This window comes from Stenella coeruleoalba (assembly GCF_951394435.1).
Source record: "Stenella coeruleoalba genome assembly, chromosome: 4".
Classification (NCBI taxonomy): Eukaryota; Metazoa; Chordata; class Mammalia; order Artiodactyla; family Delphinidae; genus Stenella; species Stenella coeruleoalba.
The window spans coordinates 14,010,661-14,023,679 of NC_137149.1; the positions used below are offsets into that span (position 1 = coordinate 14,010,661).

General features: G+C 34.0%; 1 protein-coding gene across 2 annotated transcripts in view; it reads right to left on the reverse strand.

The window, feature by feature from the left end:
* Positions 1 to 13,019, reverse strand: part of ABHD18 (abhydrolase domain containing 18) — a 34,795-nt gene that overhangs the window by 9,700 nt on the left and 12,076 nt on the right. Inside the window, exons 4-10 of one of the 2 annotated variants that reach the window (XM_079919340.1) lie at positions 11,060 to 11,160; positions 9,411 to 9,489; positions 8,968 to 9,054; positions 7,393 to 7,418; positions 3,607 to 3,745; positions 1,390 to 1,479; positions 616 to 717 (exon numbers count right to left, since the gene is read on the reverse strand). In XM_079919340.1, coding sequence (XP_079775466.1) covers positions 616 to 717; positions 1,390 to 1,479; positions 3,607 to 3,745; positions 7,393 to 7,418; positions 8,968 to 9,054; positions 9,411 to 9,489; positions 11,060 to 11,160 — 624 coding nt within the window. The remainder of the gene's footprint in view (positions 1 to 615; positions 718 to 1,389; positions 1,480 to 3,606; positions 3,746 to 7,392; positions 7,419 to 8,967; positions 9,055 to 9,410; positions 9,490 to 11,059; positions 11,161 to 13,019) is intronic. The other variant, XM_079919339.1, reaches the window with a different exon arrangement.

Consider the following 13,019-nt stretch of genomic DNA (forward strand, 5'->3'; position numbering starts at 1 on the left):
TTCTTCAATAGATAAATTATAAGGAAAAGAAAAGAATGAAAGGGAACTTATAAATTAAAAGACACTTAAAAGACCCATAAAATAAAAGAACTGAAGTGTCCAGGGATGCATATTTGACAGAAGGAAGTAATCACTATAAAAATCAGGATAATGATAACTAAATAGTAGGAGGAGAAAGGTCTTCTGATTAGGACACATGAAAGTGGTTTGTGGGTTGGGTGCTAAGTTCTGAGCTGGGTGGTCAAGTTCTATTCAAATGTGTTAGCCATTTAATAAATGTAGTAAGCTATGCACTTGCTTTGCATGATTTTCTATATTTTATTTTTAAATGAAGAATTTTATTAAGTAAAAAATAGTACTGCTTTTTAAAAATCTGCAATTCAGGGAATTCCCTGGCAGTCCAGTGGTTAGGACTCCGTGCTCTCATTGCTGAGGGCTGGGTTCAATCCCTGGCTGGGGAACTAAAATCTCACAAGTCACGTGGAGCGGTCACACACAAAAAAGTTATATATGTTAAAAAAACAAAACAAAACTGCAATTCTTTTAAAAAATCTGAATCATTAAACATGATCAACATTTCTCCCACAATGTTCTGCAGAAGTTAAAAATACTTACTCCACAATATTCAAGCATGTGAATAATTTCTTCTTCATAAACTGTCTGTGTATAATACTGCTTTTCTAGCTCCCTCCAATTAATCGATTTACTTAGCACGCCCTGAAATAACAAACTAAATTAAGATCAAATCACACGTATAAAGCACGTTGTCCAATAGTTTTTATTATTATTACTGTGCAGAAAAAAATTAACAAAGCAGACTTGAGATTTCCTATCTTTAAACAAGCCTGCTTGTGAGGTTGGCCCTTGCCTAGAGTCTGGTAACTTGACAGTGAACAGTTCTTTACCCTGATATAAAACTTCCAACATGATAAAGTGGGTCACTGTGCCTAAACTGCTTATACAAACAATGTAGTTTCTACTGAACACCTGATTTCCTTCTGGAATTTAGTACATGCTAGGCAGAGGGTGCCTAAGCGACTGACCCCTGATATAAACCCTGGACTCCTAGGTTCAAATGAGCTTCACTGATGGACAACACTTTGCACATATTGTCATAACTCATTGCTGAGGGAATTAAACACAACATGAGAGACTCCACTGGAAGGTTACGCCTGGTTTCCTCTGGACCTTGCCTTGTGTGCCTTTTCCCTTGATTGATTTTGTAGTGTATCATTTTGCTGCAGTAAGTTTTAGTTGTGAGTACGGCTATATACTGAGTCCTGCGATTCCTTCCAGTGAATCACCAAGCCTGGGGGTGATTTTGGAACCCTGCAAACAATTACCGTTAATTATATATAATTATCTAAACATTAATTGCAATTAAATTACCGTAGTGAAGACCCCAGATGCTGTGGACCAAGACAGACATGGAATCAGTGGCATGGGCTTAGGCCAGCTGGATACTGCTAAGGAAGCCATCTGTAACATGATAACAGAGAGATTCAGTTTAAAGTTTACATTCACCAAAATGAAAAATATTTAATATTAAGAAGTACTTTGTATAGTAGCTGATGAGATAAGACATGAACACAAAGTCTCTTAAACACTCATTAGAATGTCTAGCAAACTCTCCAAATTCCCCAAACCATAAAACTCAACAATGACATATAACTGCCCTCTAAAAAAGCAATAAAATGTATTAGGAAATTTTAAGTACCTTAAGACCCATCACAGAAAGCTACTTTCTACTGATAAATATAGAGCAAACATGCTAGGATGTAGATGCTGGGCAGTAGGCTAAGCACACTCATTATGTAAGTGACCTGCTCAGAAAGAGCAAAATCTCAACCATAAAATCTCAGGCTTTCGAGGTTGACTGAAAGATGTCAAGAATTTGGTAACTACAAAGCAGATTATAACTGATATAAACTGATATAAAATGATGTAATATGTTTAGAGAAGGGAAATGTTATTTTTGGCTAGAGGAATCAGAGAAGGCTTCATGAAATGGTTGAGTCTTTTAGGTGAAATGAAAGATGGGGTGTGGTCTTCCATATAAAGGAGACAGTATAATCAAAGGCAAGATGGTGAGAAACACAGGGTCTGGTAGGGAAACAGCCAATATATTTCAGTTACGCTGGTCAGTAGGGCACATGTGACCAATGGGGTAGGGGAGATAGGTAGGGCTAGAAAGATCGATCAGGATCAGATTAGAGGTCGCTTTGTTCTGTAGATAATGGGGAATTAATAAAGAGACCTGAGCAAAGGAGTGTTATTGTCAAGTGATTCAATGAAGCTAAATAGTATTTTATAACATTGATTAGAGAGGGTGAGATTTGAGGTAGGGAAACCAGTTTATATGTAGTAGTCCAGCTGACTGTTATAACACCCCGACCTGGGTCATAACAATGGAAACACTACTAGTTAGGAAAAGAAATCCTTTCCCACTCTTCAGTTTCACTGTCTTTAGTTGTTTTGAATTTGAGTTTTTGAAGCTAATTTTATCAGTTTCACTCTTTGGTAGTTGTTTTGAATTTGAGTAAGGTTTTACACTTAATTTTATAATTCAAATGACTTACACAATATATATATATATTTTAATGTACTGTATGACTAATATGTCCAGAAAATGAACCAGAGCATGTTCCTGGCCCTCACTGAATCAATTGCTTTATAGAGAAAACAGACTGCTAGACAAGTAATCACAGTATAATGAAATAAGTACGTGTTATTGAGAAACGAAGTATAGTCTAGGATAAGGCTGGGAATCCGGAAGAGTTTCTCACAGGAAGTAAGCTCTACTCTGGAAGCGAAAGGACAAGCTCTTATTCGGCCAGGTGAAAGGGAATGAGGGGGCACTAGATGGGTACCAGCACCTGGCATTGCTAGTGCCCAGTTCAATAGCAAAACCTGTGGAAGGTTTTAAGCAGGAGAGAGCAGAGGTCAGATTTAGGAAGACCACTCTAGTTAACAGTGTGGAGAAAAAGCCTTAAGAATAAGGTTAAGGAGTGAAAAGACTAGACAGAGAAACCAATTAGGAGGCCGTTTTAGTACACTCTAGAAAGCAAAGGTAAAACAGGTTGATGGAGAGAAGAGATAAAGGAAAAGTGTTTTCCAAATTAGCTATCTTCACCAATTTAACAGCAAAATAAGGCATTTATAGTTGACACTTGAAGTTAAGTTTATAATCAACTTTTAATAAAATATTAAATCTAACACCTGAGATATAGCTGTGGAGTAAGTAGTATAATCAGTGTCTACATGAATCATACAAAAAATATCATTACTTCATAATTGGAATGAAAATTTAGAATCTGTTTCTGCTTTCACCAAAACTAAAATTAATTCTATACCTAAAGTGAATTTTTAAATAAATAGATTCCCTAGATCTTCCCCCCACCTCCCACACTATACAACCCCTTTCAGTGCTCACAGCCCACAGGCAAGGAGACTGGGCAATCGTTCAAGGCTGCAATTTTCTCCGGCATGCGTACAGTATGAGACTCCCACAGAGGAGGATGTGTCATAAATCCATTACCTTGCTTGATTCCCTAGATTTTATAAACATAACCACAATTAAATATCAGTTAAAATGAAAATGCTTACGTGTCCTCCCATGGATATTCCGGTCATTCCTAGAGGTCCATAACCCTCCCTCTCTAGCCAGTGCAAGAGAGCTGCAGATTCTAAAACAAGAGCTCCTCCCATCACAAAAAGATCAGACACGTTTTTTAAGCTGGACCTTCTAGCCTCACAAAACAAAAGAGAAAATTATTTATTTTATGTATTTACATGATAATATATGCAAATTGAAAACAGGCAGCCAGAATACATGTTTTTCCTTTAAAGGACCAGATAGCTAAGTAAAACAATGGAATAAATGGATGGAATTGGAATGCTGCTAACATTGTTCTGCATATTAATCACCTAAAACTTATTTTTTAAAAAAGCTGTATCTAGGGACTTCTCTGGTGGTACAGTGGTTAAGAATCTGCCTGCCAATGCAGGGGACATGGGTTCGAGCCCTGGTCCAGGAAGATCCCACATGCTGCGGAGCAACTAAGCCCGTGCGCCACAACTACTGAGCCTGCGCTCTAGAGCCTGTGAGCCACAACTACTGAAGCCTGCGTGCCTAGAGCCTGTGCTCCACAACAAGAGAAGCCACCGCAATGAGAAGCCCACACACCACAACGAAGAGTAGCCCCCGCTTGCTGCAACTAGAGAAAGCCTGCGCACATCAAGGAAGACCCAACGCAGCCAAAAATAAATTTTAAAAAAAAAAAAGCTGTATCTGCTCTACAACATATAATTTTCATTGAGTTTCAACTACCAAACTATTTTGAAGTCCAGAAAAGAATGTCTTATTTACTTGATATAACTTAAAACTGTTAAAATATGTATGAGAAAATAATATTTCTATACTGTCAATTTTTCATTAAATTACCACGATTGATATAAGGAAAAACAAATTTATAGTTGTCCCTTCTAAGAAAAAAATAATTACAATAGAACATAAAGCACATTTTTTTTAAAGCAGTGTAAAATAATTCACCTAATTCTAGGCATTTTTCACAGAACTAGAGCAAAATTTTTTTTATCTTATATGGAAACACAAAAGACCCCGAATAGCTAAAGCAATCTTGAGAAAGAAAAATGGAGCTGGAGGAAGCAGACTCCAGCTGATTCCTGTAGTATACTGTAGCTATACTACAAAGCTACAGTAATCAAAACAGTATGGTACTGGCACAAAACCAGAAATATAGATCAATGGAATAGGATAGAAAGCCCAGAAATAAACTCATGCACCTATGGTCATTTAATCTATGACAAGGGAGGCAAGAATATACAATGGAGAAAAGACAGTCTCTTCAATAAGTGGTGCTGGAAAAACTGGACAGCTACATGTAAAAGAATGAAATTAGAACATTCTCTAACACCATACACAAAAATAAACTCAAAATGGATTAAAGACCTAAATGTAAGACCAGGTACTATAAAACTCTTGGAGGAAAACATAGGCAGAACATTCTGACATAAATCACAGCAATATCTTTTTCTATCACCTCCTAGAGTAATGGAAATAAAAACAAAAATAAACAAATGGGATCTAATTAAACTCAAAAGCTTTTCCACAGCAAAGGAAACCATAAACAAAACAAAAAGACAACCCACAGAATGGGAGATAATATTTGCAAACAAAGCAACCGACAAGGGATTAATCTCCAGAATACAGAAACAGCTCTTACAGCTCTGTGTCAAAAAAAACAAACAAACAACCCAATCAAAAAATGGGCAAAAGATCTAAATAGTCATTCCTCCAAAGAAGACATACAGATGGCCAAAAAGCACATGATAAGATGCTCAACATCACTAATAATTAGAAAAATGCAAATCAAACCTGCAGTGAGGTATCACCTCGCACCAGTCAGAATGGCCATCAGCAAAAAGTCTACGAACAATAAATGCTGGAGAGGGTGTGGAGAAAAGGGAACCCACCTACACTGTTGGTGGGAATGTAAATTGGTACAACCTCTATGGAGAACAGTATGGAGCTTCCTTAAAAAACTTAAAATAGAACTACCATATGATCCAGCAATCCCACTCCTGGGCATATCCAGAGAAAACCATAATCTGAAAGGATACATGCACCCCAATGTTCATTGCAGCACTATTTACAATAGCTAAGACATGGAAGCAACCTAAATGTCCATCAACAGAGGAGTGGATAAAGAAGATGTGGTATATCTATCTATCTATCTATCTATACAATGGAATATTACTCAGCCATAAAAATGAAATAATGCCATTTGCAGCAACATGGATGGACCTCAAGATTATCATACTAAGTGAAGTAAGTCATACTGAGAAAGACAAATAGCATATGATATCAATCATATGTGGAATCTAATTTTAAAAAAGATACAAATAAACTTATTTACAAAACAGAAACAGACTTACAGATATCAAAAACACACTTAGAGTTACCAAAGGGGAAATGTGGCGGGGGAGGGATATATCAGGAGCTTGGGATGAACATACACATACTATTATATATAAGATAGATAACCGGGACTTCCCTGATGGTGCAGTGGTTAAAAATCAGCCTGCCAGGGCTTCCCTGGTGGTGTAGAGGTTAAGAATCCACCTGCCAATGCAGGGGACACGGGTTTGAGCCCTGGTCTGGGAAGATCCCACATGCCATGGAGCAACTAGGCCCATGTGCCACAACTACTGAGCCTGCACTCTAGAGCCCGCGAGCCTAGAGCCCGTGCTCCGCAACAAGAGAAGCCACCGCAATGAGAAGCCCTTGTACTGCAACGAAGAGCAGCCCCCTCTTGCCACAACTAGAGGAAGCCCGTGTGCAGCAACGAAGACCCAACGCAGCCAAAAATAAAAAAATAAATAAATTTAAATTAAGAAAAAAAGATAGATAACCAACAAGGACTTACTGTATAGCACAGCAAACTCTACTCAATATTCTGTGATAACCTATGTGAGAAGAGAATCTAAAAAATAGTGAATAGATGTATTTGTATAACTGACTCACTTTGCTGTACAGCAGAAACTAAAACAACGTTGTAAATAATTATACTCAAATAAAATTAAAATCTTAAAAAAAGGAACAAGGCAACAACAACAAAAAATAAAATAAATAGCAATGTAAAAGAATTCAAATAATACTAGGCTCATGTATTACCAAAATCTTAAATGTTGCTTATTTTCACAAAATACGTAATTTATGAATATAATGTTAGAACATTTTTATAATACATGTTTTGATTAATTTAAATACACACCAATTCAATTGAAACTTTCTGTTTTAGAAACTGATTTTATATAAGTACATTTCTTTATAAGAAGCACTTAAATATATATTTTTAGAATCCGGAACTATTCTTATATAATTATAAAAAATATGATTTTATTACTAAAGTGACCAAGTTACAATCTATTTTTTTAAGTCTTTATTGAATTTGTTACAATATTGCTTCTGTTTTATGTTTTGTTTTGGTTTTTTTTGGCTGCGAGGCATGTGGGATCTTAGCTCCTTGACCAGGGATCGAACCCACACCCCCTGCATTGGAAGGCAAAGTCTTAACCACTGAACTGCCAGGGAAGTCCCTATAATCTATTTTTTTAAATTTAATTCATATAAAGACATACATAATTAGCTCCTATATGAAACCTTGCCAAAATGTACAAAAATTCATTTTGTCAATGGTTATTTATTATACAACCATGTAGAATAATTATATGCAAAGATCCAGGTACCACAAGAATGCAAGGGGCCCAGAATTCTGTTTTTCAGAAAAAATGGTTAGGCTATCAAAAATTTTAAGATGGCTGAAAATTCAGTATAAAGACTGGAAAATGAAGATAACACATACTTACATTTGGTCCTTGGGTTTCCTGCAGCCATTTAAGAATGTGGGTCAAAGAGAAAGTTTTTAAATAATTAAACACACTCTGTGTCTCAAAACACATTAACTTAAGCAAAATAGTTAAACTTGAAGACAATTTAATGCTGAAATAACTATTTTCCAAATAGGCTGTTAAGGAGTTCTCAGGTTTTTCAACTTAATTATTTTTCTTTTTTTAAAAAGCTTCATTGAGACATAATCACATACCATACAATTCACCCATCTAAAGTGTACAATTCAATATTTTAGTAATTCAGCAGGGTTGTGTAATCCCCAACTTAATATTAAAATGAAGTTTATTGGTCTCTTTTTTCACTTATAAAAAAATCTAGAAAATTCAGAAAATCATGTTAGAAGAAAAACTATTTTATCTACAGACAACCATATTAATATTTTTTTGTATTTCTTTCCAAAATTTTCCCTTAGGCACAGTTTCTAAATAGAAAATAATGGATTTTCTATTTTAGGTTTTTTGCATACCTATGCCATACCATAGAGTTTTATATTCTCTTTTTGCATTATAAATACTTTTCATTCATTACTGTAAACTTTTTAAATAATAACTAACTGTTAAAATTTACTGCATCCTTATTATTTACCAGTATTAACTATTCTAATACTCTGAATAACCTAAGAGATTATTCCCATTTACCAAGGAAAAGTTGAGGTACTAAAAGGTTAACTAACAGGTTCAAGGTCATACAGGTAGTAAAGTAATAAACATAACACAACCAACTGTACAACATTCCAATGCTATGAACCACAATTTACTTAACCATTTTTCTACTGTTAGACATTTAAGCTATTTCTAATGTTTTACTATTATAAGTTATAAGCTATTAAATATCTTTCCTCTTTTCTATCATTTTCTCTTTTCTTAATATTTTATCCTTAGAATAAACTTCCCAGAATCAAAATGTCAAGGGATGTGAGATTTTTAAAGGTTTCTGATGCATATAGTAAAAATGCTTTCCCAAAGGGTTGAACCGCTTTTCACAGTCATCAGTAATAAGAGTGCCCATTTCACAATAGCCTTATGACTACTGTGTTTTATTTTTTAAATCTTTTGTAACTGCTCTTTTAACTTTACATTTCTCTTATTACCAGCAACGCTGAACATTTCTTTATATCTGCGCATCAGTTTCATTTCTTCTTCTGGGAATAGTCTGACATAATCTTGAAAATTAAGTTAAGAACTGTTCTAAACCTCAACTGATACTTAAATGTAAATGTATTTAAAACATGAGGGTTTCCTTAATAAGTCAAACACTTGACTTATTAATATTAAAATCCAGTATAAATCTCAAAAGAAACAGAAGAGCGGTTTATCTTCATTATACAACAGAAGCAAAATCCTTAAATTGCCTTTTAAAAAGGCATGAAACAATTTTTCACTTCTTTTCATTCTTGCTCCTTAATTCTTAAGCATTTTCTGAACTGACTAAATTTAACTGGTTTAGAAAAGCTGGTTACTATCATTCCTTTTGATGACTAAATCTATAAATAAATAAATAAGAGAAAAGATTTCTAGGTATCACAAAAGGATATAATAAGGGTTTTCTAACAGCAAAGAAGCCATTCGGGCTTCTTTAATCATAGGACGAGCCATTAGTGTTCGTCGTCTCCAGTAATGCTGAGGAAAGAAAAGATGATGTACTTAAAGAATATAATAAATAAACTAGGAGTGTGGGATTAACATATACACACTACTATATATAAAATAGGTAAACAACAAGGACCTGCTGTATAGCATCGGGAATTCTACTCAATATTCTGTAATAACCTATATGGGAAAAGAATCTACAAAAGAATGGATATATGTACAAGTATAACTGAATCACTTTGCTGTACACCTGAAACTAACACAATATTGTAAATCAACTGTAGTCTAATATAAAATTAAAATTAAATTAAAAAATATAATAACCACATCTGTTAAGGAGAGTAGCTTAACAAGTTAGGGATTAAGATGTTATAATAAAGTCTTACATGATCTCCTGTTCCAGCAAGATGAATGCATACGGGTCTATATTTGCTGTTCCATTCTTTAGGCACAATAAATTGGAACCTATTTAAAATAAAACACATCAGTGAAACTAAAAGCCTTTTAATACAAACTTTGAACTATTAAAAGTTTCATAATTAAATTATCTGGGACAAAAGGTCATTCAGAATTTTGACATTCAAACTGTAATTGACTTGCTGTTTTCCATGTCCTGTTGGATGAAAGTACAGGTGCTTTATGGCATGATTATTCATCTATAAATTCTATTTCAATAGATATTAGCAATGTAGAATTGTGTATTTAAAATATCATGATCATTTAGTAGTTTAAAAAAATCTGAGTTTTCAGGCACTGATGAATTTTCATTATCATTTATTAAAATGCATTAAAATTCTGTTATAATGGTTATGGGAATGTAATAAACATAAACATATGTTTTGGTAGGAAAAAAAACCTGTAATTGACTGACTAAACTAATGTTTGCCCAACTGGCAACAAAGATACTGTAAATTTGCTTGGTGTTACGGTATTAAAAATTCAATTACAATATAAGCACAGAATTTATTGCAATCATTTTTACCTTATTCAATACCACAACTTTATATATGCATAATGAAATTTTCTTATTTTTAAAGACATCAATATATATGATTAAGTCCTAGAAAAACAATTCTTTAGATAGCTCCACTTCTTTTCCTTGCAGGAATAATGCTTGGCTGTACAAGCTGTTGATATCAATAACATAGTTCATGTTATCTTTTTTTCAACTTGCAGTATATAACAGGATTTGATTTATTAAAACTTTTATGTTTGCAGGTAAAAGCAAACCACACCAGAAAAAACACAGTCTTCTCTATTTGTCGTCTTCTTATCATAGTATCTTGGTCCTCTCATTTAATGTTTTTTCCTATATGACTTCTTCTTTTTTTTATCATTGTAGTAAAATGTATATAACATAAAATTTACCATTTTTACCATTTTTAAGTGTACAGTTCAGTGACATTAAGTACACTTACATTGTTATGCAATCACTACCACCATCCATCTTCAGAACTTTTTTATCTTCCCAAACTGATTTACTTCTCCTTTCAATTTCCTTAGCAGTTGACATTTTGGAATTATTATCACAGTAGAACACTGCACTCTGTCAGCTCAAGGTTTGACCTTAGGCGGTTGTGTTCTCAGGCAACATAAACCTGAATTCTGAGCTTACTTTGCCTGGGCAAGGGAAAATATCACTACTTATCTATTGTCAATAAATTGTTGAATAGAACATAGACAAGAAAATTTAGGATGGTTTAATGATTATATCTGTTTTGTGCTCATGAAAACTAACTCTTAATTTTCAGTCTCATAATCAAAACTACCAACGTTAACAACTCTGCTTCATTTAGCATTCCCAGCACTGTGCTGCTTCTTGAAATTTTGAAGATTAAGCTGATAACTTAAGTTCAAATGTATACTAAAACTCTGTATTTTTACTCCGTCCCACCCCACATTTAATGGAAAAATGCTAAATAATTATTGCAATTAATAATAAGTAATTTGAAATATTATGGCATTGATATTATTGTAATTGTATAAGTGAACGTAAACAACCTACTACTTTAACTTTCTGAATAAAAATACTTACCTTGCAATAACAGATTCAACTGGCATGATATCAGGCACATAGTGGGCCATGGGGGAAACAAAGTGTCCATCTAGGATCTTACAGTCTGACTGCTCTTCAATCTAAAAAAAAGCAAAACGAAGATGCATACACAAGGACAGTGGTATCTAGGTCTATCATAGATGTTTTCTGTTAAAAAGTTCTATTCAATTGTAACTTTTTTTTTAGTGCCTACTAAGTATCCTTTTGCCCCATTCTGCTTTCTAAAGGCTCCTACACACATTTCATTTCCTTCTATGTTCTCTACTTGAGCCTACTTGGGAAAACAAACTATAAGTAAACCTTATTTGTACAATGATATACAATAACAAAATAAAATATTTGTTACAAGAATTCAACAATATAAAAACAATTTACAAACAAATTATAATTTACCACAATCAAATAAGGGTTGACATTATATATGTTAGAATGGCTTGTTTTCAGGTAACCTATTGATGAAATGAGTCACGTCAACACATTAAATAAGGAGAAATGTGACAGTTACATATGTAGCAAAGGCATTTACTAATATTCAACACCTAAGTTTTTTCTTCCACCTCAAATAGTTATTTTTTTTAAATAAAAAAATCTTTATCAGGCCAATAGTCAAAATTAAATTAGCAGTAAAGCATCACATATTTTCATTAAAACCAGAAACAAAAAACTGTATTTTTAGAAGCTAAATATATCAACCTCTTTAAAAAACACAAATACTAACCAGTTGTTTCAGCATCATTTATTAAATAATCCACACTTTCTTTGCAAATGACTTAAAATACTACTTTATCATGAAGTAACTTTCCATAAATTTTTTTGTAAAATTATTTTTTGGAAAATAATTTTACAAATTATTTTCAATCATTTATCAGGTCTCATTAGCATATCATTTATTTCTAAACCAGTGTCAGGCTGTGCTGATCATACTGTGCCTTACAATACCCATTGATATATGACTGACATAGTTTTTACTTACCACTCTTCCTTTTCAAGTATTCCTGATCTGGCTGTACTTCCCAAATATATATTTGAGTTCTTCCCAAAATAATTTTAGGATCCTTTTATGGATCTTAGCACTAAACTGAATATTTTAATTGGGATTGCATTGCATTTTAATGGTAAGGAGACCTAACGTGTATAATACGAAATTTTTAATCCAGGAAGTGTTTACATTTTAGACATCTTTGTGCCTCCTACAGTTTTTTTTTTTTTTTTTTTTGCGGTATGCGGGCCTCTCACTGTTGTGGCCTCTCCTGTTGCAGAGAACAGGCTCTGGACGTGCAGGCTCAGCGGCCATGGCTCACGGGCCCAGCCGCTCTGCGGCATGTGGGATCTTCCCAGACCGGGGCACGAACCTGCGTCCCCTGCATCGGTAGGCGGACTCTCAACCACTGCGCCACCAGGGAAGCCCCCTCCTACAGTTTTAAAGTTTTCTTTTATCTATTTTAGAAGAATTATTTGACAAAGCAGGCAGCACAAACTAATGTGAAAGGGAATAATAATTCAACAAATAGTGTTGGGATAAATGGCAATTTGGTAAGAAAAAAACACTTTCAGAGCCATATATAAGACAGATTTAAAAATTAATCAAGCTACAACTCAACACTAAAAAGAGGAATAACCCAATTAAAAATGGGCAAGGTTTCACAGATATTTCTCAAAAGAAGATATACAAATGGCCAATAAGTACATGAAAGGATGCTCAACATCACAGTCATTAGGGAAAGACATATCAAAATCACAATAAAATTATACTTCACACCCACTAGGAAGGCTAGGGCAAGTAGAAATATTAGTAAGAACGTGGAGAAATTGAAAGCATTATACACCGCTTGTGGAAAAGTAAAATGGTGCACTTTGGAAAACAGTTGACAGTTTGTTAAAAATTTAAGCATACAGTTACCATGTGACTGAGCAATTCCACTCCTAGATATATACCCAA